Genomic DNA, 26779 nt, shown 5'->3' with positions numbered 1-26779 from the left:
TTAAGATTTTATTCATATCTAAAAAACCCCAATTTCGTCACTGACTCACTCACTCACTGTTGATCATCAAAACCTCTAGGGTACTTCCTGAAGTCCTAGGAAGCTGAAATTTGGTATGTAAGATAGTATTATTACACAAACAACAAAATAATTCAATAACTGAAATTTTTTGCCCCTAAGGGGGGGAAAAGGGGGGTGGAACTTTGTATGGGAAATCAATAACCGCTGAACCGATTTAGTTGAAATTTGGTATGTAGATAGTTTTTGTAATGGGGAATGGCATTGAATAGTTTTCAACCCCAAAATCACCCCGTAAGGGTGAAAAGGGGGTGGAAAAGGGCGTTAGGGGAAAAGGAGGGTTGAAGTTTGTATGGGGAATCAGTAAAAAGCAGATTGTATAAAAGATGCCCCGAGGTACGTATTTCAGGATTTTTAATAGTACCTTAAATCACACGCGCAACCCTTTAAATTAGGGGATGGAAGCAACTTACAAAAAGAAGTGAAATCCCACCAAAAACATTTTCATGTAAAATGTTGCCAAGACGAAACCATAAGGCTCGCACTGACAAAAAGTTATCAGATCTCTTGTAGAGCCAAGCTTCTAACTCTACAAGCCCTAACTTCACAAACTCTACACCTTAGTCAAAATATGTGGCTTGGCCGTTTCGTTACTCCAAGAACTATTGTATTATAAAAAATAATGAATAGTGAATACATATTTCACCTTACGTCTATGTGACAGTAGCGAAACGGTCAAGCCACATATTTTGACTAAGGTGTAGAGTTTGTGAAGTTAGGGCTTGTAGAGTTAGAAGCTTGGCTCTACAAGAGATCTGATAACTTTTTGTCAGTGCGAGCCTTATGGTTTCGTCTTGGCAACATTTTACATGAAAATGTTTTTGGTGGGATTACTTATTGTACGAGAGACTTTTCTCTAACATAGTTACAAAAAGTATACCACTAAACCACTATTGCGTCGTATTGAGTTAAGGATTGTATTTGTGGCGACTATAGGTACGGTTACCTTAAAGCTTAGAGTCAACAAACTACTTTTTTCACCTTATGAAAATATTTATTCAAATCGGGTGTGTAAGCTAGTAAAACTACCCAACTATGGTCAAATATCCTCCTGTGTATAACTAGCTCAAAACTAGCTCGAATGTTTAGGTAGGTGTGACTATGATTTGAATGACGTACTCGTACTTAGTTCTGAAGCAAAATATTTTCATACATTGGAAGAAACAACCCAGACATAACCAAAAATAACGTTGGTACCTATTGATAATGAGTTGATGACGTCACTTGATGTATTGAACTAATGGACCATAATTGTACTATTAGGCTATAGTTGGGTAGTCAAACGGTATCATCAATTTTATAATAGACCAGGTATGATATGTTGGTAGGTAGGTATTAAAGCTAAAGGGCATTTCACTTTTAATGTTATCTAGAATTGTAAATAACTATCTTATTTCAATTGTACCTGTGTGACCTATAAAATACTTTTTACTAATAAAGAAACTAAACTAAACTAAACTAATGGTTTTGTGAATTATTGACGCCTTAAACCTAACTGATTGATCGTAATGATTTCAAAGTCGTCTAAAAATATACAGCCATGAACTGACTGCAACAAAACAGTTATGATTCACTCTTTAGGCACCTACCGCTACCTGCGTCGTTGGCAGCAGAGACTCGGCATTACCATGGCCTACCGGGAGCGTCATTTTAGGTAAACCAAAATAAATATGATCTCAAAAACCATAACTACTATTCGTAATCGCAAATCTCAGTTACAGTGGTTGTGTTTGGTACCTAAGCGATGGGAACAGTCCAGGGTTGAATCACACTCGGCGTTTTAAAACCTTCAGCCATTAGAATCTCCTTGACCGACAGCCAATGCCAGGGTCACGCAAGTCTCATCGGCCAGAATGAGGGGTAAACAACTTATTAATCGTTAGCAGTTTACACTCTCTTCTAGTAGTTGCATATACATGAGATTTTACAATTATTTTTTTACAGGCGGCAGAACAACAAGTACTTAGAGGAATCCTACTTGTTACTAGCGCACTGGCAATTATTTCAAAGCAATACGTGTGATTGTCTATCAAAGAAGTGGCATCGTGCTGTACTTACATAAGGCAAACAGCACATTTCCCGCAGTAATTTTCCATCTCTGCCCGGGTGGTGAAAATCACGTCACGTCTGTCTGACGCCATGAGTCTTAATCAACAAGGCTAAAGTTTAAGAAAAAGGAGTATCAAGATACTCTGTCGCAAATCTCTCACACCTAATAAAGATAAATAATATATGTATTAAGAAACCAGAATGATTCCCTATAGGTAATGTCTGAGCAATATACGTGAATATGACCGAGTGGAATGAATCCGCGACCTTGCGGGGGCGAGGTCACAGCGCCCCCGCTACCTGAGCCTCCACGGACGTCATTCGGGGACCGGAGCCCCCGACATAGACCTACGTTCTATAGCTGCGACCTTGTTTCGGCCCAAGGTCGTCTGTGTTAACATCGCATGTAATCACAATAAGTGGCCATATTGTTGGTAGGTACAATTTTATTAAAAGGTCATAGCATAGCTGTAGGACTAATTGTAGTTCGCCAACAATCAATAATGCTATCAGTAATATCAGTTATAAAAAAGTCACCTTTTAATAGGTATATAGCATCTAAATTACTCTTTTGCCTTAACTTTTTCCAGGCCGTGTCAAACACAAAAGTTGTCACTCAGACGCTTTACGGGCAATAATAATGAGGCATGACAGGGGCCAGTACAGCGGTGTGAAATCGCCACAACGCGATTGGTTGATGAGTTCGCATCACGCGCGCGATTTGTTGACGAGTTCGCATTACGCGCGCTATTGGTCGCAACTAGTTGCGTTAGACTGCACGATTGGCTGGAATTCGTGAGTAGCACCGCTGAACTAGTACGATTTTTAGTGTCCCATTAGCCCGTCCCTAGATATTATACGTCAATGACGCCACATCATTGAAGTGTCAAAACTGAAGTTGAACTTTATGTATATGCACGTAGGTCGATGTTGCTTTGTGGTCTGTGGCCGATTAATCGGTATTTGGCGTTGAACCTACGGTGCGGATATATCTGTCATTGGCGTCCAAAAGGTTAAGAATTGAAATAAAATAGGTAGGTACATTGCACAAGCAAGAGATTTTCCTCGATGTTACAGTGTGAGGTGTAGGTATGTGCAATGTAGTGTAATTAACTGTATCATATCAAATTATAAATATACGAGAGAGGGTAGCGAATGTAATCATATGATAGCAACATGATTGTTGATTGCAACTAACTGGCCGCCATGCAAAGACAAATAACCTATTCCCAATTATTCTCAGTTAGTATTTTTCCCACTGGGGACAATTGTTTAAATCCCATTGGCTGCACTAGTGAAGTCTAGGTCCTAATTTAATTTCAGTCTGATTATCTATATAAAATTTCCAATTACGAAAAACACACCTAGGTATTTATATTCGCTTGTACATTTGCGTAACGAAATTAAACGGTGTTTAATATGCGTTGCATTTCGACGAAATGACTCGTACATAACAGGTCCAGGAAGCAATATGAGTCGGTAGATACAAGTCCGTACAATGTGCATAAGTAAACAGGCGCGGGGAGCGGTGATGACGCCGCGGACCGACCTTGGCCGTGATCGCGCTCGATATAGCGCCCCCTTCGCCCGCCGCTCACCACACCCCACTCACCCTCCTTCTTGTTATCCTATGTTTATTTTTGCGGGTTTGATTTAGATATAAATGACACCGATTTCAGACGACACTTGATATTGACAGGTGACCCGTTTAAATGAGGCAATAGTATACGTCTTCGAATGTCTAGGTAGGTAGAGGCCTAGTGGCTACATTATGTTAACTCTATGGTAAACCTAGTGTTGGTTTAGTTCACCTTCAGTAGCCAACCAAATTCAAGATTTATGTAACTAGTTGATCCTGACAAACAAGACAAATACTGTATTTTAATGTCGTATTCACAGAAACGTACATTAGTAGGCAGACTGCGTAGTTGGAGCGAATCCGAATCAGGCACCAAGGTCGGGGCAAAGTTATTATCATTTATATGCCGTGTCTGTCCCTGAACTGTGGCCGTTAAGCGCGAGTGACGCACGGGGATTTAAATACCACCGGCCCTGACCCCCGGCCGTAAAAATATCTCTAATGCTGACCAACACCCACGGCCCTATGGTATATGCACCCCTATTCGTAGAAAACACTCGCTGATGACGAAATATCTCTATATTAAGCCTGTTAATCTTGACAAACATAGGTAACGTTGTAATAATTAGGCCGCGGTCTGGACGGCAGCGGGCCACGTGGCGACGAGCGAGCGTTCATATATTAAACTTGATCAAAATTAACCCTTCGCGTAAGCGTAATTACGTTCGCTAAAATTGTAACTGCTGCGTTACGAAAACTACTTTGTTAGATACCGTCGGTGTCATGAGTGAATAGTTAAGGATGAGTCCTTAACTATCATATACTAGGTATTCTAACTTCCAAAGCCTACATTACGAACTTTATAATTTAATTGGATAACATGAAAGCTAAGTGTTAAAGCTTCGCACGATAAAATAAAAGTAGAATTATATTTATTACGTATATTTATGAAACATAATATACTTAATCATTTAGCTTCCACTTCACTTGACGCTACAGACTAGGAGTACATGAATCACTTGGCCTTTTTACCTTTCTTTTTCTGCTGTTTCTGTTTACCCCTCGGAGGCTTGTTGCCCTTGATGGACTTGCCCTTATTGCCGCGGCCCATGGTCTTCTCCTTGGCCTTCTGCGCGCGCAAGTCCTTCTTCATGCGAGGGTCGACCACCTTGTAATGGCCCTTCACCCCGGATGGCCGCTTCATACGTTTGGCCGTCGTATGTTTCTTCGCAACTACGTATGTGACCTTTTTCTTACCATCTGTCTGCGCTTTCTTGTACAGCGTCCGTATTTGCTGAGATTTCTCCCGTTCAGACATTTCGGCGTTTTCAATGACGGCCTCGACCTTCTTTTTCGCGCGCTCCATCTTCTTAATCATGCGCTTCTTCTTTCTAGCTTTAGCTTCGACGACTTTCTTGATTGGCCTAGTGTTTATGTCTTGTAATTTAGTTTTGTATTCCTCTGTGTAGTTCTGTAATAATAAAAGACTTTAATTAACCACTATGTTAACAAATGACATAAAGAGTGTATAATTTAATCAATTTAATTTTTGGTTTGCCACCGTTTATCGCTAAAAGGAGCAACTTTACGTAGTTTGTTCTAGGTCACGAATTGCATGCCGAGGGGCTGAATCTGCTGGCACTTAGCCAATATTTAACAAAGTCATAATAATAGTTACTTGGGCCAGTTTTGAAAGGCTTCCCTTTATCTTGCATAATATAGATTGTCCGAAATACACTTCGTATAGCAGTTTTCGCAGAAACATTTTTAACCGAATGATACTTTTGCATAAATGTATAATTAGCATAACTGTCATGTCGCATAACATTCATTTGGCAGAATTTTGAATAGCAGAATACTAATATCGTCGGTTTCAGTTTCGCAGAATTTTATGTAGCATAAATTAATTACATTCCACCGAATTTGTTATGGCATATTGCTAATATCGCCGACTTTAATTTCGCAGAATTTTATGCAGCAGAATAAAGGTTCTGCCGAAATTGTTACCGCATAATACTCATGTCACTGACTGTAATTTTGCACTGCGACTCCTACTCAAAAGGAACTACTGCCAGAACTGTAGGTTAGGTAAGAACTGCGACCCCTACACAAAAGGAACTGCTGCCAGAACTGTAGGTTAGGTTAGGTTAGCACTGCGACCCCTACACAAAAGGAACTGCTACCAGAACTGTAGGTTAGGTTAGGTTAGAACTGCGACCCCTACACAAAAGGAACTGCTGCCAGAACTGTAGGTTAGGTTAGTTAGAACTGCGACCCCTACACAAAAGAAACTGCTGCCAGAACTGTAGGTTAGGTTAGGATACCAATTTCGGCGAGAAACTAATTATCCATATTTTTTTATTCTCATCAACATTATGCCAATGTTTTATTCTGCCTAAGATAATTGTGCGAAATGACAGTATGCCAAGCAAATAGTATGCGACACAATTTTCGGCAAAACAATTATTCGATTATAGGATTATTATTCAAATTAACATTATGCCATTGCATTATTCAGATTAAGAAAATTGTGCGAAATAACAGTATGCCAAGAAATGTATGCAAAAAGTAATTCTGCGAAATGATGATTCTGCCAAGGGTTGCTATGCGAAAGTAAAATATGACAATAAATTTTATGCAACATATTAGTAAACCGTTTTGAAACAAGCGATTACGATCACGATGTTGATAATCAAGCACACCGATTGTAAGCGTCGCCTATCAGATCTCTCTTGAACTTCTTCGACGTCGCGATCATCGTGCCGAGGGCTAGCGTCTCTGCGTCCACTTTGAGTCTTCATCACTACATAGTATAAAACAAAGTAGCTTCCCGCTATCTGTCTGTCCCTATGTATGCTTAGATTTTTAAAATTACGCAACGGATTTTGATGCGGTTTTTTTTAATAGATAGTGATTCAAGAGGACGTTTTATGTATAATTTGTTAACCCGTGCGAAGCCGGGGAGGGTCACTAGTCTAGTATAAAAGAGTACCTACCTCAGGCACAACAACCTCCTTGCTCATATGTTTTTTCTCGTCCTCCACGAACCAGTCCGGCAGATTCTTATCGTTGAACGTGTATCGATTGTAAGCGTCGTCTATCAGATCCCTCTTGAATTTCTTCGACGTCGCGATCATAGTGCCGAGGGCTAGCGTCTCTGCGTCCATTTTGAGAGTCTTCTTAAGCCTTTTCAGTTCTGAAAAGTAGTAACACAATTTGTTACTTGTAAGTTAAAGGAAGTATAACACCTACCTACTAGAAATACTAGAATAATTATTTTATAACGCTAAAACGTAATAAGTCCTAATGATATTTTTATCGCCACTACATGTCTGCTATAACTTAACTACTACCAAAGTTTTATTGATTATAATAGAACTAATAGACTTGTAAAACCTAAGACAAATTCGCGTTTCGAATTGCTGTACGGTACCGTAAATTATGCGGTAACTCAAAGTTGACAATTCAGTTAACCACACAACATATAGCATCATACAACGTCACCTTCAGCTATCAAACTCGGGGGTTCTATTTTTTTTTTGTACCTGGGTCCTGTGAAACCACTTCGAAGCCGTCCTTCTTGCCACCCTTGCCCGCTTTCCCAGTAGATGGCGCCACGTTCTTTTCCACCTCGTACTCGCTGTCTGATGACTCATCATCATCATCATCGTCATCATCACTCCCCAAATCAGACTGTTTCCTCTTCGATCCTCTCGTTGGCGCATCATCAGTTTCCATGAGCTCATTGGCAACCGTTTTACCTTTAAAAAAAAAGGAAACGACAGTTATAATTTTGTTTGATAAAGTATTACTTACAAAGTACAGTTGTAGTCAGTTCCGATTTATGTAACCCCTAAAAAATGGTGCAAAATATTGCCGCGAACTATTCAACTAATGACGCTAAACTTTTATGATCACTGGATCGTTAAATGTTAGTGCTAGACAGCCCAGTTAGCGTATTACGTACAGGATCCTTTTTATTTATTTTATTTTATTTATTAAACTTTACACTAAATTAACAGTATAACACCAAAGCACTAACATAACAAAAGAAACTTATATTATATGAGATCAGGGACTTTACTTCACCCTTTACTTTATTTCGTGGCAATCATTATTTTTCTAGCTACAACATGCATTTATAATGACACAAAAACAGAAAGTCCAAAAGCCAAGTAAGTGCATACCTTTCTCCTTATACGTCTCAGCCAGTTTATCAAGATCAACACCTTCATCATCCTCCTCCTCAATATCTTTGAAGACATCCTTCTGGAACCAGAGCTCCGCCTTCATGGAGCGCTTGGACACCGGGTCTCTGTTGTCCAGGTCCGTCAGCAGTGGGTTATCCTTGGGGAGTTTTGTCCTGACTGGCTTGCTGTTCTTTAATGTGTTTAGTTTTGTTAGCTTTTCCCTTTTCTTTGATTCCTTCTCTTCATCAGAAAATGCTGAAAACAAAATTTATAGTTTTAGTGTGCAACCGCCTGTGATTATCACACTGATGCGGATCTCTATTCAAATGGCGGGCCCCAAACCGCATGTGCACATTTATTTTCTACTAAAATGGCCAAAACATCATACTAATGCATCACAAAAAATTATTTAATCAAATCTAATTTACCTAATGTTTCCTTATCATTTTCCTCCTCAGAATCACTTTCCATTTCCAGTTCACTGTCAGAGTCCTTATAATAGACTCCCGACTTGTCCAGCTTTGAAGCCTCCACGTCATACTTCACGTATTTTTGTTTCACTTTGAACTCATCATCGGAATCAGAATCGGGGTCTGCCACAAGATCTGGCTGTTGGTCTATTGTCCGAGCTAATTCCTGAAAATATATGTTTGTATGTTTATTTTAAAAGCCGTTACAGACTGCCGCGCCAAGGTCGCGGTCCGGTGCAAGTTCTATCGTGTGTAAGGTAGTCCGCCGTACGTTCGGTAAGGACGCGGCTATAAGTGAAAGCGAAAAAGAAGTATTTTGACCGCACCAAGGTTGCGGTCTGGTGCGGCCGTCTGAAACACGACCAATTCATTAAAATGTACATAAAATCTATGTATAATCTAAAATTGAGTCAGTTTCTTCAGTGTAAGAATAATGAAAATGTCACTCACATCAGCATTTTTAATATCAGAAAGCCTGAACATGTCATTGCTCTCAAGAATCGGTCCGTCATCTCCCTTTAGAACCATTTTCAGGTTCATTTTTTCTGCCAACTTCTGCCTCTGTTTATTCAATTGTTTCCGCTTGCGTTTTGACTGGCGACGCTCCTCATCCTGAAACCATTCAAATATGTAGTAATTAATTTATTAAATAAAAATAAATAAAATAAAATAAAATGGCCTTTTATTACGACCATACATTTTTGAATGATACAGTGTTGTCACATTACTTATTGAATATTTGTCAAAATAGTCAAACAAGTCAAACATATTTAGTACATTAAATTTATATTTAGATTAAATTGAATTTGATTGTCATTTATGTTAGTTGACATCGGCCGACTTGCCTCCCGGCATAGGCCTCCCCTAAGACCTTCCATTCCTCTCTGTTAGTCGCTCTTCTTGTCCAATTAATTTATTAAAGGAGTATATAAATATTCCTATTACATGACAGGAGCACAGAATGGCCACTTATTTAGCCTAGCTAGTGGATAACTAACTGCCTTGCCTACTAAGCTGGGCGTCCTGGATTTTAATATTTTTAATCCTTATACTTATGGTGCCGTAATTTCAGAGAGCAAGAGTTTTAAGAAAAATCGTACGCCTTTTTTAGATCAAAAACGGTTGCCAAAAATGTAATTAGAAATCTTGAGGATATTCTCTAGTCTCCATCAATTAGAATCCTGAGTTTTAGACTTTTGCTTGATAAAAAAAATCATGAACAGGTCAAAATCGCACTTTAAAATATTTGTTACAATTTATGCACAAAAGCTAAAAATATGAAAATTGCTTCTACAACTGCGCAATTTTATTATTGAGGGAACTGGTCGTTTGTTTTTTTAAACTTACAACAAATAAAATTCAAAAACATAATCTCCACAGTCCCGAGCAGGCACATTCATATCTCTCACACTTACACTCAGCACAAACCTGCAGGGCCTTATTGGTGTGATTAGCAAGGATCTTTTCCTGTTAAATATTTGATGAGTATGTTACCTGTAGTTCAGCAATCTCAGTGTCAACAGCATCCTCTTCCTTTTGCTCGGCAGGTTCCTCTTCCTCTGCCTCTTTGGGTGCATCTTCTGTTTCCTCTTTTGGCTCCTGTATAGCAATAAATCAAATATCATAAATTAATTAATAAATAAATATTATGGGACAATCTTAATCTAAAGTTTTCTAATAAACTTAATTATATAATATTAACCCATGGAGCCCCCCAGGATCACAGTAGCATGGAACTCTATACTAACTAGTATAACATGTGTGATACTAGGGCGCTCCACTGGTTAATGATAAGAAATAACATTGTTTTTACATAAATTCTCCTTGAATTCGTTTTTAAGGTTATGTTATTCATTTATGTATGTAAAAATGTCATTATTTTCATCCCCACTGAACACAAACTTTAAATATAATATGTTCTTACTATTTTATCAACAACATACCTGAGAAGTTTTCAATTCCTTCATATGCTTCAACCAGCTCAATAGAGCCTTAAGGTCTTTCCGGCCTAAGACCTTAATGTCTTGGCAGCATATCTTTATTTCTGGTGTTGTCTTAGGATGTTCCTCTATACTTTTATCATCTATTACAATCTGAAATAGCAATTATAATACAGTTTATAATTATAAGCATATTTTAATTTTGAATTGGAATAGTTATACCGCCTACAATCTTTTCTACTTTGCCTTAAGGTTGACTGGTACAGAGAGAATGCCTCATGGCATTAAGTTCGCCTTTTGTACATTAAGTTGTTCTTTTGTGCAATAAATAAATATACAAATTCCAATTCAATTTGCAGTTTAAATTTGATTACAAACTGAGGTTAATTAGCATTCAAATCTCTCTCTTATCAGTTCCGACTAATCATGGCAACCCTATTCATATGGCATAAAATATAATTGCTTATTAACAATACCACTGATATTGTAATATAATATATGTATATTTAAATTCACAGCAGTGTTGTAAAGTAAGTGACAATTTATGTACCTGTGAGCAACCCTGGAGTAGATCAAGCGGATCCTCTTTACCCATAAACTGTGACACAAGAACTTTGTGGTGTGTCGTGTAGTCGTTCTCTTTGTAACCCTCCGCCTTAGCCTTCTTCTGCTTCTCGGGGTGCAGCAAGTTTGTATGCTGCTTCTTAACTATTTCCAAATCCTCAAATACATATTTGGCATCAAGGAATTTTGGGTCAATGGTATCAGGTGCAATATATCCTTGACACACTACGAATATTTCAGCAGATTCATTTCTCGATGCTTGTGGTTTGGTTGCATGGACTTTTTTGAAGAACTGCTTCAGTACCCACAAGAGTGCATGATAGTCTTTAGATCTGAATACTTTTGTAACAAACCAACCGCCTTCTCTCAAGAAATGTGTGGCCAGCTTTAAGGCACTCAATGTAAGAGTAGCTTGCTGATATGCATCATGAAGCCAGTTAAGACCCACATTAGGTGCACCATCGTGCAGCACTACATCAGCTTTCCATGTCTTTATCTCTTTTTTGATGGCAGTTTTACACTTCTCAGTGGTGATATCCTCAGTGAGTCCTATGCATCCAGGTACGGGTTTGATTGGGAACAGATCCACGCCGATAACAATACTGGACAGGGGCATATTCTGATGCGCCACTTGCATCCACCCACCAGGGGCGGCACATAAATCGAGACATACTCGAGACTTTTGCAAAAATCCAAATTTTCTGTTAAGTTGTATAAGCTTAAAAGCAGCTCTGGAACGATAGCCTGTAATTTTGACATCACCAAATTAGTATCAATATGAGACTGTACTTTAAATTAAAACAATGTATGATGTTGATAGCGTTTACATACCTGTTTCCTTAGCTAGCTGATAATATTTATCTTTACGTTGTTTTCCTACTTTTGACTTTTTGCCCATGGTTTCAGCTTCTTGCCATTAAATAAATAAAAGAAACACCACAAATATCAGCAAGGTTTTAGGTTAGGCATGAAAGTTTTGTAGGTTAAAAATTTGACAATCTCGTTCACATGACGGCTGGGTTCAACGTGCACTACTAATCGCCATACATCCCCAGCGAGCAATTTTAATCGCTTGGAGGCGCTCGTGAGCTTTTGTATTCTTTTTAAACTGTATTCTGACATTTAGACGGTCCAATATGAGGTAAAAATTTATTCGGAGGAATAAATGTATTTTATTTTATATAAATAAATAATATATGTAAATGATGACATAATGAAGAACCTTTATACTAGATTGCCTTAAATTTCATTATAAATTTACGCAATATTGAATCAGTCGATGGATTCGTGCAAAGATTCGTGTTTTACTCCCATTGGTCATCGTCATACAATCGTAATGAATCGATGGCACTCGAAAATCGATTATAAAATAATTTTATCGATAGATATTTGTTTTACTTTACCGTGATTTTGCCCATTGCCACTGTAATTGCCACTTAGTAGAAATATAAAATATTTATTTGGCGTAAAAACATACATTATAGGTACAACAGAAAATTAAATAAAGAATCTTACTTCAAATAGGATGCCGCTGAGCATAAGCAGTGTATGTACTTTTATCTGCGTATTTAAAAGGCATATGGAGTTATTCTTTTATAAGTAGGTAACCGAAAACATAAGTTGATTATACGCATCGTAACTTGATGACAGGTTCGAAAACTTGCAAAAAGGAGCACAATTCAAACCACAATGGTAATTTGCCTAAATGGTACTTTTCCATACTTAGCTTTTGCCGTCAAAGTTCAAACTGTCCTTGCTCTACGTAGACGAGGCAAGGGCAGACTATGGAAATGATTTCATACCAAATTTCCAGAGAAAGGTGTAACCCCGGCTATACACGTTAACTACTATAAATCGTAGCGATTAATCTGTGCAGTCCTTGGAGGATATAATCAAACGGAGACGCCATTTCTGTACAAAACAGTCTGCCGATTTTTGCGGGGGAGGGGAACGTCAAATGTATGCGTAACGTAAAAATAGCCATGTCAAATAAACGTCAGTCCATACATTGTGTATGACCGTTGGCCGCCTATTTTCGACAGAGGGGAAAGCCTGTTAATGGCTACTCCGTTTAGTTGTATCCTCCAAGGTGCAGTCCGATTTGCGCAGTTTTATCTACCGTGTGTATGACAAATCGTTACGATAATCGACAACGATTTGTCATACACACGCACGGTAGATAAAACTGCGCAAATCGGACTGCACAGATTAATCGCTACGATTTATAGTTACGCGTGTAGCCGGCATAAATGATATTATTCCCGTATCCCGTCTGTCACCGCCTCTGTCGCATCCCATCCCATCTGTTAACAGTGTTAACCGACTTCGAAATTTGAACGATGAGGTTCTCATTTCGTATGTCTTTGTTGGATTTCCATGGTTTTTCATGTACTTATGTACCCCAGTCTTCGCTGTCCTAACTAAATGAGAAGGATTGTTACATATTCCCTCATTTTATTCGTGACGTGGTGGACGGTAAACATTACTATAGATGGTCAAGCAAATCTTGTCACTAGAAAAAGGCGCGAAGTTAAAATTTTCTATAGGACGAATTCCATTCGCGCCTACATTTTTCAAATTTGCCGCCATTTTCTACTGACAAGATCTGCTTGACCAGCTATATTTTAATATGAAATATAAAACAGTTATTCGATTCTTAAATTATGTATCGACTTTAACGATAATCGAAACTTTTATACCATTATCTGTGTACGTTACGTCACAGATCGTTTTGTGGTGTGATTTCTCAAATCAACCTATTTATTAATCTGTGAAGTGAAGACAAGTGAACGTGTATTGTTTTCGTAATATTTCAATATAAGCTATCGAAATTTATTTTCCAGTGATTAAAATCTCGAGTTTTTCAAAATGGCTCCTAGTATTCAAACATTTGTGAATAGTTTTCAGAACCGACTGTGAGTATTATCTCAGACATCTTTCGTTGTTCAGTTTCGGCTTGTGATAAGCTTTTCAGGATTTCGAGATCATTATTTGTGTCAATTCATCGTTGTAATTACTTGGTATTAAATAGGTTTTGCAATTTTGTATGCCGTTTAAATGACGCAATTAACAAAATTGAATACATTCTCCATTATTCTAGAACGTCTAGAAAGTGACAAAAACAAACAATGTAGGACAAAGTGTACAGAGACGGATTTAGGGTATAGGTAGTTGATGACTTTATAATATTATTCGTTTTTCGTGAAATAATCGTTCAGAAGAATATTAGTAAAATTCATGGTGTATAAATAAACGAAATGACGAGCAATAATACCATAGTATAAATTTACTGTCTCCTTATAAGAAATACGTACCTAAATCTTGATTTAGCTATGTTATCCATTCTACAGCATAAATAGCATAATAGATTTAACAAGTAAAGATGTTATTAGACTTATTGACTATAATGAAATCAATATATTATGTTTCAGGGAACCCCCAGTCCGCCAACATCTGAAAAATGTTTACGGCGCCCTCACAATGACATGTGCTTCTGCATGTGCAGGAGTATATGTTGACTATGCTATATTCCAAGCTGGACTTCTCTCCGCTCTTGCCGGAATTGGCTTCATGTTGATGCTTCTAGCCACTCCTGATGACTATGGCAAGAACACAAACAAGCGCCTCGGATATCTCTTGGGATTTGGTTTAACTTCAGGTATATATTTCTATTGTTATTGCTTGTGTAGTGTTGTGCCATTCAGAAGAACATTCTTTTAACATCTGAAATGACTCATCATTGCATCAACAATGGTTATGATTTCATGAATATTTGCCATACAAAATAAAATATTATCAACAATCTTATATGCATGTACCTATATTATACTACAGTCATTAGACAAGTTGTTTACCATATGCACAATAAATTCCAAATTCAATCTGGTTTTCCAACGGTTACAGCTGGCTGTATGCCTAGTGGGACAGTACAGTTGATGTTGCCAAAACACGTATTGGATAGGGAAAATTAAGCTGGTTTGACTGATGTTACTGCAGGGCTCTTTGTTTTTCAAAGATTTTTAGTTAGATGAAATGATAGTAATAGGATTAATAGGCTGGTTGGTTTTAAATAAAACCTCCCTATAGGGAGATCCCTGTAGCTGTTGCACCACTCTTTAAACTGCTACTGGGGTTGGGGCTGAACAAAACATGATCACAATTTGTTTTTTTTTACTTTACTAAATAAATTAACATCTAATACCTTTAAACAAGCAATTCTTGTTTATTTATTTATTTATTTATATATATATATATATATCTAACGATTTCGATGAAATTTGCTATACGGGGGTTTTCGGGGGCGAAAAATCGATCTAGCTAGGTCTTAGTTTTTATATGTTTTCCGAGCGAAGCTCGGTCACCCAGATATTGTGGTTTATACCAAACATGCATACTCTTGGACATTAAATAATTCTATTGATACTGAAATGAAATGATACATGCTGAAATGAAATGTACATTTAACTGTACTGATATTGTAGAAAGTATGATTAAAGTATATTAATAAACATTTCATCTCAGGTATGGGTTTGGGTCCACTGCTGGCCATCGTCAATGCGATTAATCCTGCCATCATCGTGACGGCACTCCTGGGCACAACACTGGTGTTTGTCTGCTTCTCCATCGCCGCAATGCTCGCTGAGCGCGGCAGCTGGCTCTTCCTTGGAGGCACCCTGGGAACTCTGGTGTCTTCTATGGCTATTATGAGCATTTTCAACATCTTCATGCAGTCACGAATCTTGTACCAGGTATGTTTTCTTTTTCTAGTTTAAGACACCATTCTGTAGTAGTCATGTTTATGTTATATAAATAAACCTATAGGCAGTATAGGCACTGAATAAATTTGCCATGGATTAGCTCTTATGCTGTCTCGAAAAAAAACATGAATTTCTTCGCATTTTTTGAACATTCAATGAAGTATTATGTCAATGAAGATAATCCATATACAGTCAGCAGCAATAGTTGCTAAGCGGGCGAGGTTTTCAAAATGGCCTTAACGCGACCTTATTGTTAAGAGGAAAAGAGCGCGTCAAGGTAATCTTGAACACCTCGCCCGCTTAGCAACTTCCGCTGCTGAGTGTACCTACAAACCTTTATGTATATGTTTCATTAAGCAATGAAAAAATACCATGTAAGAAATTACCTACAAGATGATTCTTCGTACTTTGTCAACAGAGAATCGTTTCTAAAACAATCATGCCAATATTCCAACGAAATTGGTAAAATTGTTCTTCAGATTTTTTCCACAGTACTAACCATATGTATTTCCATCAACTTCCAGACCCACCTATACCTGGGCCTGCTGATGATGTGCGGCTTCGTGCTGTTCGACACGCAGCTGATCATCGAAAAGCGCCGCCTCGGCAACAAGGACTTCGTGCAGCACGCCCTAGAACTGTTCATCGACTTCATTGGCATCTTCCGCAGGCTGCTCATCATCTTGACCCAGAAGGTTAGTCTACTGTTAGTGTAAGGCCTGAGTGGACGTTCGAAGCGGAGCGTTCGGCGGGGCGTGCAGCGTGGCGTCGGGCTCACAAGTGATTTGAGCAGCGTGCACTAAGGCCGCTCATATACGTTTGCATTTGTTTAACATGCAAGCCGCATGCCCCGCCCCGCTGCACGCCCAACTCGAGCGTCCACTCAGGCCTTACACTTACTTCTAAATAGTTATTAAAAAATATGCTAAATGCTGGCAGATTCTTCGCAGTAAATGTATAATTAATTGATCAGTTTTTTTGTTTAAACAAGTGTGCAGGAACATAGTAGGTATAGTATAGGTAGTCCAATACAAAACCTCATATCACCAAAGACTAGAACTCGTCGGTAACATTAACTCAAGGCGCAAGGAATATATTTCCCACAATTGTTTCATAATCATGTCAATTTTAACCCTTTGAACGCAATGGCTACCGTATGGTTGATAGAGAGCCTAGAGGTCATTATGTGAAGTAGAATCCGTAATATTCCATTATGAAAGAAAATGTATGACTTTTTTATGAGTTGTCTAAATCCAGGTGTTTTTCATTGTTTCAGGAGGAACAGGATCGTCGCCGCAAGCGTGAATAAATTTGAACATTTTATAAGCAGTTTGCAGAATCGAAATGCCCAGTAGCACTAATGTGCATGATAACTTCATGAATATTTAACCATTCATTTTTTTTAGTCAACCAGTAAAGTGACACTTTGTGCATTAGTGCAACTGAGCAAGAGGGATTGTTGGTTTATATAATAACACAAATGTGTTACTTTCAATCTTATATGATTATAACTTATATTTATTTGATGGTAAAATTAAGAGGTCGGAACTAATAATACTTAAATAAATAATTTGGAACAGGAGTTATTTTTCATTTTATCAATATCGAGTTTAATTTTTTTTTAACTAATTTGGCCTTCATTCCGTATAATTATAATTACCTATGTATTTTCGATATTACGAGAGCATCGCAAGTCGCAAGAAGACTACTTCCGTCTTTCATAAGTAATAAAATCTCAGTGGTTTTAAATTCCGTTTAATGATAATTAAACAATAATTATGATTCAAGACTTGCAATTATTTAAAAACCAATTAATTATGTAGGTAGGTACATTTATTTGTTTGTTCTAGAAGTTTTAAGAACATGGGTTGATAGGACCTAAACATACAATTTTAATTACACTTTGCGTCACACTATTGTGCGATTCGTGACGCACGTTATTTAAATATATTATCATACGTAGTATCTTAGTAGTTTGTGATCTTATCCCTATACGAGTAATTCTTGATTATTTATTTATACAGGTTGTTTGTTTTTTTTCCATCGAAATCGTTAGAGCCGTTTCCAAGATCCCCGAAAAATATATACAGGGTGAGCCGTTTCCAAGATCCCCGAAAAATATATACAGGGTGTTTGGTACATCGTTTGCCAAATTAAAAGGGCAGATAGGTTGAGTCATTTGCTATATTCTCATACCTAGGAAAAAAATGCCCACGGGTTTTCTCACGACTGCCAAAGTATCTGCGATTTTAATTTGGCAGACGATGTACCAAACACCCTGTATATATTTTTCGGGGTTCTTGGAAACGGCTCAATTTGCTATTTGCAATACATTATCAAGATCATTCGGTGTAAGCATATAGTGGTGCTTATCGCAAGTAGTATTCAGACTAATGCTATATGCGCGTGATAAACCCGACAGCATTGACCTAAACTATCTTTTCTGAGCAATAAATGTAATGTACACCTTAATAAAACAAAGGACAATGTTTTAAGGCACAACGTTTATTTTTTTTAAGTCACATATAATTGCTTAGTACAAAAACAAGGTTTTTAACCATTAAATATACATACGTAAAATGAAACAAATCTTATCTTATCTTATAACTTTAAACGAGCAATTCTTGTATATTTATTTATTTATTTATATGTATATATATTTCGGGGATCTCGAGAACGGCTCTAACGATTTCGATGAAATTTGCTATATAGGGGTTTCAGGGGTCGAAAAATAGATCTAGCCAGGTTTTATCTCTGGCATAACGCGCATTTTTGAGTGTTTATTTGTTTACCGAGCAAAGCTCGGTCTTCCAGATATTATTAGTTAAATGAGACAACAATACCTAATGTATTGTTGTCTCATTTAAGTTAAATGGAATGTTGTTAGGTCTGTAAACAACAAATAGAATTTCGGATGTGTCACACATACATCCATTACATTACATCATGTGTCTCCTGATTATCGTCGTCTAGTTAGTGTATATTAGGCCTTGTTATTTAATTTAGTCTTAACTGGCATCAAAAAAAATACATAGTTCCTAGTTAGTGCAGTCAGACTACATTAACTACTTAGGTAACTTTTTAAGATGCTTACTTGCTAAACCCGATAACACCTGTGACTAAGCCATTAAGGATGCTGAATTAAATGAGGTGTATTAGGCTTAGAATTAGAACGCACTGCGATTAATTTCTTACGGTGCAAAGTGTAATGTACGGCATGGTTCATAAGCGCATACATTGCAAGACTGAAACCGCAAGAAATTAATCGCAGTGCGTGCTAAGCCTAAATCCTTAAGAGATTCCACACCAGCGTCGGCGCCTAGTCAGCGCTATGGAAAATGGCGTCGCCGCTCAATTGCGCCACGTTGCGTCGAGCAGCAGCCATAGAGATGACTAGACGCCGACGCTCAGGAGACGCTAGTGTGGGGTCTCTCTTATGGCTGATGCAACGTTTCCCAAAAGCGAGGCGACGCCAGCCTTAGCACTGATTAGACGCCCACGCTCGGAAAACGCCAGTGTGAAAGGTCACTTAACATCGTTTGGATTATTGCCGGCAAATCGTGTCATTATGACTCACTTTAAGTGGTCAGACAGGACTATTGTCAGCTCAGCTTATAACAGACTACCTATAGTATCTATACTCCAATTTGTTTTTTGATAGGAAAATCCCACTTTCTTAATCAACCTGATTCCGTCATTAAACACCTTCAGCCTGTAAAATCTGGCACTGCCTCTCTTCCAGTACGCCACTGATCCTGAGGTTATCTTAACCAGAAGTGGCCTGCTTTACTCAGTGTCTTCACCCCAAACTCTTTTACCGTTCCGCAATATCATTTTCAGGATGTATCTTATTTTTGTCATACAGGAACAGCTTTTTAGCTTTATCCAATTCATGATTCATTAATATATCAATCAGGTTGTTGACATTTGCTTCGCTATTAACGGTTTTTCCTGGATCTTCCGAACCCGTCTCAGTATCGTGATTCTTTTTTATATGATACAATTTTTTTGTACATGTCTTTCTGCAGCAGCCGTTAGGGATACATTGTATTCTTGGAGCATTGGGTGTTCCACTTTTAACAATGTATTCGTATGTAGATACGCCTAAAATCCATATATAAACATGAAAACAACACAGATGCAACAAGGCACATGCTATTGCAAAGGCACTTACACACAGTACAATAAGAAACACTAAAAAACATATAGAGTTCTTACAATACTTATTGCAACTGGTCGCCTCGTAGATCGAGCAGTTAATAAATTGCTGTGCGGATACGCTTAACTTTTGCGGGTACGATAGGAATAGAATAATGTCTGTAAGGCACAAACACGACGTGAACATGGATATGAATAATGCGGTGGCAGCGGCAGTGATGAAGGCAGCATAGTTCCTCTGGCCGACGCAGTTGTTCAGCCACTTGCAGTGGTGGTCGAAGCGGTCGACGCACTTGTTGCAAATGCTGCAGTGTTTTGTTTTCTTGCTGCTCGTGTAAATGTTGCACAGGTGACACCTCCCATTTTCGATGACGTGAGTGTGGATGCTTCGATCGAATTCTGGCACATTATTCACTTTAAGCTTCTTCAGGTCTTTTTCGCTCGGGTCCAATAGTAACGCGGCACTGTGTGACACGATGTGCGTTACGTATAAAATAATAAAGATGGTCAATGCAATTAATTTTAACTCATGAAACTGGATATTCACTAAAATAGTAAAATTTATTATGGCAGTGACCACAAATACGATCCATCCAATAACTTGTTGATAGTGTAAAGGTAGTTGTAAACCGTGTAGCCTACGCTGAGGTCTTGGGGTTTGTTCAGTAGCGCAACATTTACCCATTTGTGAATAATTAAATAAGTTTAAATTCTATTTCTATACAATTGACATCGACGGAATAGTTTTATTGTTTAGGCCCCTAAATGGAAAAGTTCAATAGGACGATGCGCGCGCAAGCGGAAACGAACGACTTGCCGATTTAGGACCACAAACTTACCTATAATGTTCTGGTGGCCAAACAAGGAACTAACATTCTTTCATACTAATTATGAAACTAGTGGCGCCCCCATACAACTGTAACCTAGTCTTGCAAACATATAGCACAGTGGTTTGACCTAAATTACCATGGCAACTGAAACTTTGACCTTCTATTGTTATGAAAACATTTGCCTTTGGGGCTGAATCAATTGAATTGGAACTTTAAACAAAGGACATAATTACATTGAGCATAAACAATGTATTTTAGTAGGTACCTAGCTAATAGTCCGCTTCATTCATACGTAAGTTGAAAAGCGGGCAAGGTATTTCATAATGAGATCATTACACGCTCTTGTATTTATAATAATAAAGTCGTGTAAACCTACTTCTGCCGCTGACTATACAATACTTTAATTTTGGGTCTTACAGCGCGCATACTATAACGCCCCGCCCTATAAGCGCTACAAAAATCTTACAAGCGTGTACGCGTACATGATGAGACTCGTAATTAAATATGCAGTTCAGATTCTTTTATTTATGAAATAGGAGGCAAACGAGTAAACGAATCGCCTGATGATAAGCGATAACCGTCGCCCATGGACGTTGTAAGTGCGTTGTCGAATTTTAAGTTCGAGTTAAGTTTAAGTTTCGGTCCGAGAGTGGTCCGAGAACTAACCGCTAACTTAATATTGTCAGGTGACAACCGCCAACCAAATATCACTAATTACTATCAAAAGCTAAGAGCCACAGTGAACCGTGCTAGTGCCAAAATAAGGTGATTTATTTTTTGTATATTTTTTCCAATTAGTGAGTTTTGGCTGTCCTCTGACAATATGAAGAATCAAGTTAAGTCACTGATCCTAGTGAGCCTAAATGAAACTGTCATATTTTTAAATGAACATAAATTGTAATATAAATATAAAATAAATTTTCACTTACATTTGTAAATATGATACAATTCACGTAAAAACAAAAATCTATTAAGTCACAACATTATTTTCTGTAGCATCAATGTTTTCCTTGGCATGTTTCTTGGCCATTTCTCGTCTAGTTTTCACATGAATCCTGTGCCCCATGCAGTCGAGGTTCTCTTCGAAACATTTGTTTTTACAGCACTTCTTACAGAGTTGATAACCACATTTACCACCCTGAAAAATAATACAAAATTAATTCAAATAAAACTTGCCGTTAGACGGGTAGACCTCTAGATGGCGCCATATATTTTGTTTCAGTCCACGGAACAACTACAAAATGTTGGTACATATAGGTATCCTCCGTGGGACGTGACGAGAGTGAGACAGAAAAGTTTATTTTTATTTTTACTATACAATACAACAAAGCTAAAAGTAAGTTTTATGATGGGTCGTGTGACTCGTGTGCAGCATCATAGCTTCGATACTTCTTACCCGACTTTCAGACAATTTGTGTCCGCGACCGGTAAAACGGCCCACTTTGTCGCTTTCCATAATGACGCTTTGACAGGTTATTCATATAAAGATACAAGCAAATCTCGTCCTTATGGCAAGCAACAAAGTGGGACGTTTTGCCGGCCGCAAATACATTTATTTTCATAGCTGTGGTGGCAAAGCTCAAAGCTAAATTTTTAACTAGACTTCCAAAAAGAATGAGGCACATTTTTAACAGGCTTCCAAAAATGATACGAAAAAACCGTAGTCAATCTTTAGATTGGACTCATACAACTACTATTATTCGGAACACAATAGATAGATGATAGTCGGGGAGCAGGCAAACCGAGTAGTAGGTGGCGGGACGACTTGGACGCAATCTACCCGAATTGTTTCACTGGCAATACAGACAACAGGGTCAAGTGGAGTAAACGAGAGGAGGCCTTTCCCTGGGAATATAGAACTGCTGGCAGTGGGACGCCAAATTAGGCTAATAAAATACTTACAAGAGGGTTGGGACATTTGTCCTTCATACAAATCTCGCCGCTCCTCGGCTGAGGCCTCCCGGGCCTCCTCGTGACACGGCGGAGCTTCTTCATTTTTTTCCGTGATATTGTGTTTCCGTCTGTATCTTCGTGATTTCTTTTACATTGGTTATCACTGTCCTAAGAAAATTTGATGATGGATTGCAAATATTCACAGCGGTAAATAAGTTAACAGTAAAAATTTATACACATAGATGGGAATATTTGCCTTGTGTATATTAATCATTCCTATTTGTCCTCGCCTCATGTATGGCGGCGGTCAGTTGGGGCGGGGACTAATGGGAACCAGACTTATTGAAGGATTTAGAAAACTGCAATTCTTTAGAACCCAAGTTCTATGACTAGTAATTTCTTGAATTGAGAAATGTATTTGATATGACGTTATAAAAAACCGATTAAGTCCATTTACCTGATTTCTGCATAAATTCTCTATTTTTTGCGTATGTTCTTCTGGTGACATCCTTACATAAGGTTGGCATATCCATGGAGGTAATATTAAGTTAAATCCTATCCTCGTTACTGCTTCATTTTCGTCGAGTTGTTGCGTACCCTCGTGGTAATTTAAATATTTATATTTAATATTTTTACACACTTGCTTGAACTCTTGGAGGTTCTGAGCAGTGGCCAATAGTTGCCTGTCATCGTTATTGTGTTCTATCGTAAAACTGTAATTAGAAAATGCAAGTTTATTTTTTAAGATATAGCAGATAAAGTAGCAGAAAGATAAAGTAGCGACGACCGGTCTGGCCTAGTGGGTAGTGACCCTGCCTGCTAAGCCGATGGTCCTGGGTTCGAATCCCGGTAAGGGCATTTATTTGTGTGATAAACACTAATATTTGTTCCGGAGTCATGGATGTTTTCTATGTATATAAGTATGTATTTATCTATATACGTATGTATATCGTCGCCTAGCACCCATAGTACAAGCTTTGCTTAGTTTGGGGCTAGGTTGATCTGTGTAAGATGTCCCCCAATATTTATAAAAAAAAAAAAATTGGCTGATCGTAAGCGACTACCGACGCCCATGGACACCCGTAACACTAGAGTTGTTGCTTTGCCAGTTTTGAGATGAGAGTACACTCTTCTCCTGAAGGTTGTTAAGGCATGTTTGTTAAAAGTATAATTATATGTAGGTTGTGTGTGTAGGTAGTGTTGGCCGAACGTTAATTGCAATAGACCATTAACCATTACGTCCATTACAAATTACCGTAACGGACGGTTACATTTTACGGTTCAATTTGTAATGGTCAATAATGGTCAATTGCATTAACGTTTCGGCCAACACTGCCTGTAGGATAGGAACCTTATAAAACATGATAATAAAGACTCACTACATGGTGTTATAATGTGTTAGGTTGAATATATGAGAATAAAATATCACTAAAACAGTAAATACATTTTAAATTGGGGAAATGCTACTAAGAATTTTAAATAATTCATAATTAAATGAAATGTATGATTGTGATATTTTCAACTTACATTTTATGAAATATTTTAAACAAATGTCCTCTAATATAAGATGACGGGCAAGGGTACTGCTCTACCAAATCAAGGTATTCCTCTGCCGTTTCCCAAGTGACAGCGTTGACCCCACTAAACAGGGCCGGGTTTGTGAGGATGCCCTCCGCACTCATGACCCCGTCAACATTAGTGTAGTCTATACACCTGTATACATCTTCTAAGCATTGAATGTTACCATTTGCTAACATGGGGACTGATACTGCATCCCTTAAACAACAAAAAATGCTAAATGAAGTACCTACACATTTTACAGCAAAATTTACATAAATGTCTTAAGATTAAGACAAATATACCCATTAAGGTCAATAAAATAAAACATAAAAGTACCAAGAACAATCTTATAAGCAAAACCTAAAAAAATATTTTGAATTAAAAATACATTTGGTCTGAAACAGGTCATTAGCACAGAACAAGTTAGAATGGCGATGCGAGCAGGGTACGTGTCGCCGCCGGTTTTGAGCAAACGCTCGCATGCTACTCGCCCGCGCTGACCGAAAACGAAGTAAACATGCCTTTTTGCGCCACAATAACCTTCAGATTAAGAAGCCAGATCTCAAATCTGTCTAAAGGAGGCGTATCCATTCACCAGGCACACAAGTTTTTACTACCGTTGCGCGAATGTTAGTAAATGTGGAGAGGAACGAGCGGCGACACCGGTTCCGATACTAACTGCGCGCGATAGCCATTCTAACCTCTTTAATATGTTCTGTGGTCATTACTTATGCAGAAAGTGTTATGTTCAGGTTTTAATAGTTCTATAAGTAGAATCACTATATGTATATTAGTTGCAGTCCTGCAAGAGTAGTAGTATTTGCTGCTTATGTAACTTTGTCTGTCTGGTTAACACTCTTGCAAGTTAGCAAGCTGAAATTAAGTTTTAGTCAGCTTTTATAATACAAACCTAACGGCTTTGATATGCTCCCAACTGGCAATTCCTGTGAGGGGCCCTTTTTGCTCTCGGGTCCTGCCGTGAACTGTGAGCAGTTTGCATCCAGCATTTTGCAACATCAGTGCATACTCTACAGACTTTTCAACACTTTCAAATATTCTCACCTTGCATGTTATTGGCACTGACACTGCTTTTGACATGGCTTGAACTGTAATAATATGTAAATTAGTTAAAATTAAAAACAATCTATAATTTGGCCAGGGACTGTTTTCTTTCAAACAAAGACAGAGAGAATCATCTGTCTTTGTCTTACGCTGGTACTAGCACCCAAAAGAAAGGGATGAGTTTGCCAGACTATAAGTTAGCAAAGAATTGACCTTGTAAGGAAATATCATTCTCAATTTTACCATTTTACTATAGTAAAAGTTTACAAACTGAATTATTTACTATACATAAATATAGTAAATAAATTCATATATTTTATATTTTGCATATAAAACAAAATATGTAACAGGAATCTCATAATAACAGTAGAAGTATAATATTGTTTGTACTTGTAATAATTACCAATATTTTTCAATAATTCCCATTCATCCTGGAGGAAGGAGCCGTATCTTCCTCTTTTAGCAATGGCTTGAGGACATCCCAGGTTTATGTCTATAGCATCACAGTAGTTTTCTGCTAGCTTTGCCGCTGCAGCCATGGTTTCAGGGTTATTGCCACAAAACTGTTGAAATAAAAGATCATGAAATGAAATATTTTTAGAAGGCTTTACACTATTTTTTTTTAATCTAATCCACAACCATTACAGTTTACAGTTATGAATAACAAACATGCATTTATGTGGAAAAAATTTACCCTTACTAAAATGCAAAATAATATTTTGGAAATTTTATATGGCTCATTTGTATTAGTATAATCTGTAAACGCAGATGGAAGCACCACCAGATAGTCATTCTGGAGGCGATCATGAATGGCTTATCAGTCTTATCAGGAGGTTTAATCGAACACAACATATAACTTACCTGTACAATCAAAGGTCTATCTTCATTACACGTTTGTAAACTGTCCCTTCTGTATTTAGGGTCCTTTGTGAAGATATTACTGTGGAACATTGGAGTGTAACACAACTGTGCGCCGTGACGTCGACAGAGTAGCCTCCAAGCTAATTCACTTGCATCTACCATAGGGGCAACCACAAAACGTGGGCGTTCTATTGATTCATACCAATCGCACGACATTATTAATACAATTATTTAATATTAAACAGAAAATGTGCAAATAATAAATAGACGCAGGATGCACCATGTGAGCGCACTTTTGGCAATATTTGGAGTGGACATTGACAATGACATAATTGACATGACATGCATGTAATGTCAAAGTTTTATTAAAGCGTTAACACACGCTCGAACTGCCAAATCCTTCAATAAGGTCGCAAATACACTACTTGATTGAGGAGAGAAATATTACTTTTTTCTTTTTTTCTGTGATTTACTAAAAGGAGATTTGAATTATTTTCTTGCGATAGCCGTAGCTTAATTTTTGAAACTACGTCAAAGAATACAATATGAACTACGTCCAATGCGTCCTTTTTCGGTTCGATGAGCCGTCCGATCGTGTATTTCTCAGTAGTTAATATTGTTTGTAGTGGAACTTCGGAATAAAAAAAAAACTATATGTCAAATTTTTGACCAAGCGCCGGCTGCGGTAACGGGAGCCACTAATACACAACCAAATAATGCTCAACCCAAGAATGTACAGCCCAATAATTGGCGTCCATGATGGACGCGGATTATTGGGCTGTACATTC

The 26779-nt window shown here is 37.9% G+C and overlaps 5 protein-coding genes across 6 annotated transcripts in view; 2 read left to right on the top strand and 3 right to left on the bottom strand.

Moving 5' to 3' along the window:
* Positions 1 to 26779, top strand: part of LOC134648835 (nuclear cap-binding protein subunit 3-like) — a 299957-nt gene that overhangs the window by 186998 nt on the left and 86180 nt on the right. The window lies entirely within an intron of this gene.
* LOC134648824 (pre-rRNA 2'-O-ribose RNA methyltransferase FTSJ3) lies at positions 4615 to 11868 on the bottom strand. The gene is made up of 10 exons (XM_063503392.1): positions 11702 to 11868; positions 10857 to 11614; positions 10310 to 10459; positions 9861 to 9965; positions 8817 to 8978; positions 8325 to 8532; positions 7894 to 8151; positions 7252 to 7467; positions 6703 to 6902; positions 4615 to 5177 (listed from the first exon to the last, which is right to left on the bottom strand). Exons 1-10 carry the CDS (start codon positions 11766 to 11768, stop codon positions 4722 to 4724), a joined length of 2580 nt encoding a protein of 859 aa, XP_063359462.1. The 5' UTR covers positions 11769 to 11868; the 3' UTR covers positions 4615 to 4721.
* On the top strand, positions 13627 to 17179 carry LOC134648847 (bax inhibitor 1). 2 transcript variants are annotated; one of them, XR_010096927.1, is made up of 5 exons: positions 13627 to 13785; positions 14302 to 14528; positions 15392 to 15618; positions 16152 to 16421; positions 16469 to 16493. XR_010096927.1 is itself a non-coding variant. In XM_063503427.1 (5 exons), the coding sequence occupies exons 1-5, from the start codon at positions 13739 to 13741 to the stop codon at positions 16934 to 16936; spliced, it is 705 nt and encodes a 234-aa protein (XP_063359497.1). In that variant the 5' UTR covers positions 13628 to 13738; the 3' UTR covers positions 16937 to 17179. The 2 variants fall into 2 exon arrangements, 1 of the variants encoding a protein (XP_063359497.1); XM_063503427.1 differs by lacking the exon at positions 16469 to 16493 and adding an exon at positions 16904 to 17179 and having other exon boundaries at positions 13628 to 13785; positions 16152 to 16322.
* Positions 19303 to 20852, bottom strand: LOC134649230 (palmitoyltransferase ZDHHC11). Its single transcript, XM_063503948.1, has 2 exons — positions 20428 to 20852; positions 19303 to 20331 (listed from the first exon to the last, which is right to left on the bottom strand). Exons 1-2 carry the CDS (start codon positions 20468 to 20470, stop codon positions 19442 to 19444), a joined length of 933 nt encoding a protein of 310 aa, XP_063360018.1. The 5' UTR covers positions 20471 to 20852; the 3' UTR covers positions 19303 to 19441.
* LOC134648834 (tRNA-dihydrouridine(16/17) synthase [NAD(P)(+)]-like) lies at positions 21493 to 26294 on the bottom strand. The gene is made up of 7 exons (XM_063503408.1): positions 25992 to 26294; positions 25534 to 25693; positions 24979 to 25174; positions 24036 to 24284; positions 22966 to 23221; positions 22518 to 22676; positions 21493 to 21753 (listed from the first exon to the last, which is right to left on the bottom strand). Exons 1-7 carry the CDS (start codon positions 26205 to 26207, stop codon positions 21586 to 21588), a joined length of 1404 nt encoding a protein of 467 aa, XP_063359478.1. The 5' UTR covers positions 26208 to 26294; the 3' UTR covers positions 21493 to 21585.

This window comes from Cydia amplana, chromosome 6, assembly GCF_948474715.1.
Source record: "Cydia amplana chromosome 6, ilCydAmpl1.1, whole genome shotgun sequence".
Classification (NCBI taxonomy): Eukaryota; Metazoa; Arthropoda; class Insecta; order Lepidoptera; family Tortricidae; genus Cydia; species Cydia amplana.
The sequence above is the reverse complement of the archived record's forward strand: the minus strand, read 5'-3'. Positions and strand labels throughout refer to the sequence as shown.